The following is a 5,878-nucleotide window of genomic DNA, read 5'->3' on the forward strand; positions in this document are numbered from 1 at the left end:
ATATACCCAAGAAAATTCCTAAAAGCCACTTCAGTAAGATTCTTCTATACTTTTAGATGGTTTAAAAGAGAGTAACTCCGGAGATTATCATCAGCCGTTGCTGCTTAGACCATTAAGCTTAATATTAGTGAGTAGGATTTAGTGCTATATATGAGCTGATGCCCAGGAAGAAGGCATTTTGTTGACACGTGAAAGGAGCAAAGCACGGAATTAACCATTTTTGTCTATTTTTTTTTTCTTTTAAAACAGGAAAGATGCAAAGAACAATGACGTGTCCTTTTCTCAAATTAAGTAAGTGTCTAGAGTTATGGGCTTTATTTTAAGACATTTAATCCATCTGTTCAGTGACTATCTAGAGAATATTTTGATGGAACTTTCTTTCATTTTTCCTGATTGACGCATTTGGCCACAATCATCCAGAAGTTCTTGCTAGCTTTGTTGTTCTACAAGGAATCTATGTTTATTAGTCGCTTGCCGCTAGCTTCCTGCTGTGGCAGGTGCAACTATACTTGCAATATTCTACCAATAAATATATATTGTGTGATTTAAAGAAAAAGATTATCCAGATCTATGTTGTCAAAATCCAAAGTCACAAAGCCAGTCAGTTACATCACAGGTTCTAGAAGTTGGATTTCCCAATGCGTATTTTAGAGTTTTGTAAATAACATTACACCAACTCCTCCCTCAACTTTCCCCCAAGTTATGTTATACTTTTTCTTCTTTTGGAAGGATGTTTACTATCATCTCCAGAAGCATGATTGAGTCATTTTTTCTAATTTGTTTTCTTTTCTTTCCCTTTTTATGATGAAGACCTAAAAAGTGAGTAAGCTCTGCTTTTTTCTTTTTATAACTTGTATTTTACTATTTTGAGTGTGAACTTTATCAAATATAAAGAAAATCCTAATACATGGCTTTGTTTTCTTAGATCCAAGTTGATCAGAGTGGAGAATTTTGAAGCCTATTTTAAGAAACAGCGAGCTGACTCCAACTGTGGGTTTGCAGAAGAATATGAAGTACGTGGTAGTAGATATTATGCTTTTCATTGCTTTGTGTTTCTCTTGAAAGTTGGAAAACTGGCCATTTTTGTTTTAAGGTGAAGCTCTGGGTAGGAGCTTTGTGTGTCCTGTGGGGTTACACTGTTGCCGTGTTGGCTCTGAGCACTTAGTTGGACTTTCGATCCTAGTGGGTTACATGTTTAATCTTGTTCATACCAGAAGATTCTGCAGAAATGTGTAGGAACTGGGAATTAAGTTAAAGGGCTATTAACTAGAGTAATTGGGAAGCTGGAAAGACACTTCGAGGTATCCGCAGGGCTAAGCTCCCTCCAAAGCCCCTAGGGAGAGAATCCTTTCTTGCCTTTCCCAAATTCTGATGGCTCCAGAGGTTCCCTGGCTTAGGGCTGCATCACCCTAGTCTCTGCCTGTTTTCTCCTTTTCCTCCCTATGTCTGTGAGGACACCACTATTGGATTTAGGCCCACCTGATAATCCAGGATGATCGCATCTTCAGAGTCTTAATTATTTATATCTGCAAAGCCCCTTTTCACAAATCAGGTCATGTCACAGGTTAGGACGTGGACATGTCTTTTTTGGGGCCACCATTCAACCTAACGCACAACTCAAAGCTCGACCGTCACCTCTGTGTGGTTTTCTCTGATGGCGTTAGGAAGACTTGAATTCTGTGTCCTCATGCCTGTTTCACCTGTGCCATGGTGCTTGTTACCAATATTCACATTTACTTAATTCTGCCTTGTTGTAACGTTAGTTTTTTCTGTCTACACCTCTGTCCCGGGTCATAAGCTCCTCAAAGGCAAGGGTCGTCTTTTTTCTTTTAACCTTTGCATTCGTTTCTGAGGGATGCCATAACAAGGTACCATAAACTGGTGGCTTAAAACAACAGGAAATAGTTCTCCCACAGTTCTGGAGGCCAGAAGTCCAAAATCAGGGTGTCAGGCAGGGCTGTGCTCCCTCTGGTCCCCCCATGGTCCCACTTTGCTTTATCCAGCTTCTGGGAGCTTGACTTGTGGCAGCAAAACTCCAATGCAGTCTTCATCTTCGCATGGCCGTCTGCCCTTGTGTGTCTGCCTCTGTGTCTCTTCTCTTATAAAAGGGCATCAGTTGTAGTGGGTTAAGGGCCTGCCCTGCTCCAGTATGAACTCATCTTGATTAATCTGCAAAGACTATGGCCCCCCAAAAGACAGATAGGTTGAAGTTCTAAATTTCAGTACCTGTGAATGCAATCTTATTTGGAACTATGATTTAACCCATAACATCTTCGTATTCCCCCTTGAAAAAAAGTTGTATCGAGGTACAATTGCAAATAATAAATTGAATATATTTCTTTCTCCAGTTGTATTGAGATAAATGACATACATCACTGTATAATTTAAGGCATATAGCACGATAGTATTTTGCGAAATGACTACCTCAGTTGGTTCAGCTAACATCGTCCTCTCATCTCGAGATAATACAAAGAAAAGAAGGAAAAAAATAGAAAAAAATTTAGAACTCTTAGAATTTACTCCCTTAACAACTTTCCTGTTTACCATGTAGGATATAATACGATGTATAACACTATAATGTTAGCCATAGTATCATGTTGCAGTCCCACTTTATTCTGTCATACTTTTTGCTCAGTTTCAATAACATCTGAACACTGAATGAACAACTCCTTTGTTTTATTTTCAGGATCTGAAGCTTGTTGGAATTAGTCTGCCTAAATATGCAGCTGAACTGGCTGAGAATAGAGGAAAGAATCGCTATAATAATGTTCTGCCCTGTAAGTTGTTTTTCCCACACCATCTTCCCTTTTTTGTCACTGGTCTCTGCAGCGGTAACAGTAGAGGAGAGGGAGTCAAGGTACTAACTAGCCACTTCTACAGCCATTCATTAGTCCCCTCCCGTGTGCCAAGCACTGTATTTTAGCATGTTCTGTTGAATTCATTCTTCATGACAACCTTATGAAATAGGGAAAACAAGGCACAGAGTGGCTAAGTGACTTGTCACGGATAGTCATGGCAGGACCAGGCTTGGACCAGGCCTGTCAGTTTCATTCAGGGACAAGGCCAGAACATGTGCCCTTCACCCTCTGTCACTCAGCCCCTTTATTTCAGTTAACGCAGTTACAGAAAGAAGGGGCAGGAGGAAGACAGGCAGGTAGTGACACTTTCTGCTTGTTCAGACACGTCTCTGGTGGGCTGAGTACATTCCACAGCTAAATATGAATTATATTCGAATTCACTCCTGTGTTTGAGAATTAACAATGTCTGCAGTCTAACCTACAGGCATCACTCGATTAAAATGAGAATTATTTATTACAGCATCCATCGAGACGAAATGTAAACCCTCCTCCATAGAAAGTTCTTTGTTAGTTTCTCTTTTGGGTGGTTATTTGGGTACAGAAAGAGGTTATCAAGGATCGCAACTATGTTTTGATTTAGACAAAATTTATAAGGCTCTACTGATAATTTTTACACCAGAACATTTAGAAACATTGTCTTTTTTATTTGAAGTTGATTTTTCTTTTATGGCCTAAAATGTTAACTTCTGTTAAGATTCGAGGTTTTCTAGCTCCTGGTTCTTTCTCTTTATTTTCCACCCTTGTGTTGACAGTGGACATTGACCCCTGTTCTGTGGACATTGACCCCTATTCTGAGAGAAATGCCCTTCTGGGGTTAACTTAGGATGCTTAGTCTGTTCTCGTGACTGTCTGTGGGGAGTTTCAGATCCAGGGGTCGGGTCTTGTTTTTATTGGAAGAGTTTAGGCTGAAACTCATGTTGGTAACTGGGTTTAGAATTGTTACGTATTTCGTCCAGGGGAGGGTGAGAGACTCTACAGTCAGACAGAGAAGCATAGGTGGTGTTGTTTATAGCTCAGCCTGACATTCGAATCTAAGGATATTATTTCATTTCTCAAACACAAGCTTGAGTATGTGTTTTTGAGATGACAATTTTTAGAAAACACGAGAATTTTGTATTTTAGATCCTCTCATCCATAGTAGTCTTATATAGTCATTTTTTTCTTGAATTTGGTACTGTTATTTTATGGCAACTTTTTTTTTTTTTTTTACGAGAATAGAGAAAATGCGAAAAAGTTAACCTGGGTATCTACCCTATCATGGTAGAAAGGGCACTAGATTTGAATTCTGACTGCCATTCACTGGATGTAAGTGCTGGGGGAAGTCACTTAATCTCCTAGACCCTCAGTTTCCTGATCTGTAAAATGGGCATAAAAGCTTGTAGGTTAGTCTTGAAGAATAAGTAAAATTGCTTAGGGCATTCCCTGGCAAGGCTTACACCCAAGGATGCTGACAGTGGGTTTGTTTCGTCTGAGAAGGTGGCGTGGTGTGGTTGAGAGCTGGGGCCCTGTTGCCAGACTGCCTGAGTTCTCTCCCTGACTGTCACTTGCTAGCTCTGCCGGATGATCACGTAACTTCTCTGTGCCACGGTCATGTAGGGTGACTGTGAGGATTAAATGTGTGTGAAATGCCAACCTGTGCACCGTCAACATGGCAGAAGCCCGTGTTGACATTCTGTAGTCCTTTTTCTCTCTTGTATGCAACTCTCCTCAAACATTTGCTTCTAAAGAGGACCTTTTTTCTTTTAATGCCACAGATGATATTTCTCGTGTCAAACTTTCAGTCCAGACCCATTCAACGGATGACTACATCAATGCCAACTACATGCCTGTAAGTGGAGAGGCGTATTCATGGCTCTGGCTTGTTGGGATGGAGTCTTCAGAGTTCCTCTTTCTGTTTCTTTGATGTTGAGTATGCGTTGCTTGCCATTTTCAGGGCTACCATTCCAAGAGAGATTTTATTGCCACACAAGGACCTTTACCCAACACTTTGAAAGATTTTTGGCGTATGGTTTGGGAGAAAAATGTATACGCCATTGTTATGTTGACCAAATGTGTTGAACAGGGAAGGGTGAGTATCTTTTTAAAAAAACTATTAAATTCATTCATTCATTTTTGCTATGGTGGAAGGGTATCTTAAAAACTACTTGTCTATAATAAAAACAAAATATTCCTCCAAACATTAGCACCTCTATTCTTAGAAACTTGTTTTCTGTCTTTTTCTCCTCTAAGTGAAAAGTTAAAACAAATCTTAAAAACCATCTGTTTTATCATTACCTTCTTTTGTGGATAAATATCAGTGTCTGTTTATGAAGTTGCTGCTGCTGGGGTTGGTTAAAGCAGGAGTCGGGTTAGTGTGTGGAAAATCTGAGCCTGGAGCAAGGCGCTGCTGCTCATTACGAATGTGAATGGGTCCAAGCCCACCTTGTCTCTAAGTAACCAGCTTCTTCATCCGTAATATGGACCACTTGGCCAACTCGACGATTTTCAGACTTGTTTGTTAACACTGGAACCCTTTCTTTACTCAAAATCTCAGACTTATCCTCAGACAATCTCAGCAGTCTCCTCTCCCCTAGGATGGCCTGGAATTTTCCAGCCACTTTCATTAAAGATAAGATTTCCTCTAGTAATAAAAGCCCATGTTTCCATAAACGGATCTGAGGAGAATTGGAAAACACATGCTAGATTCAGAAATTCTGTGCCCGAGGAATAGGATGCGATGTCGCTCTGTGAATTTTTTTCACGTAGGTTTTTCTTCAAAGATTAGGGTAGGACTCGCGTCCCTTAGCCAGTGGTTCCCAAACTTTAACATGCATCAGAATCACATGGGAGTATTTGTCATTCAGAGTCTGTGGTGGGACCTGACAATTCCCAGGAGCTGCTGCTTCTACAGCTCCAGGGTGCACATTTTGAGTAGCACTGTCCTTGGTGATCATGGAAACCTGTCAGGTGTCATTCCTTTTAATGTTTTTTTATTTCACTTTAATTTACCACATGTGTTTCCAGCCCCAGGTATGTGTAAG

The 5,878-nt window shown here is 40.3% G+C and overlaps 1 protein-coding gene across 1 annotated transcript in view; it reads left to right on the forward strand.

The window, feature by feature from the left end:
* PTPRJ (protein tyrosine phosphatase, receptor type J) overlaps window positions 1–5,878 on the forward strand; it is a 41,250-nt gene that overhangs the window by 25,569 nt on the left and 9,803 nt on the right. The window contains exons 15-20 of the mRNA XM_006908129.3: window positions 250–291; window positions 811–819; window positions 926–1,013; window positions 2,687–2,777; window positions 4,613–4,686; window positions 4,792–4,926. Of these exons, the coding sequence (XP_006908191.1) occupies window positions 250–291; window positions 811–819; window positions 926–1,013; window positions 2,687–2,777; window positions 4,613–4,686; window positions 4,792–4,926 (439 nt within the window). The remainder of the gene's footprint in view (window positions 1–249; window positions 292–810; window positions 820–925; window positions 1,014–2,686; window positions 2,778–4,612; window positions 4,687–4,791; window positions 4,927–5,878) is intronic.

Source organism: Pteropus alecto, unplaced genomic scaffold (genome assembly GCF_000325575.1).
Source record: "Pteropus alecto unplaced genomic scaffold, ASM32557v1 scaffold71, whole genome shotgun sequence".
Taxonomy (NCBI): domain Eukaryota; kingdom Metazoa; phylum Chordata; class Mammalia; order Chiroptera; family Pteropodidae; genus Pteropus; species Pteropus alecto.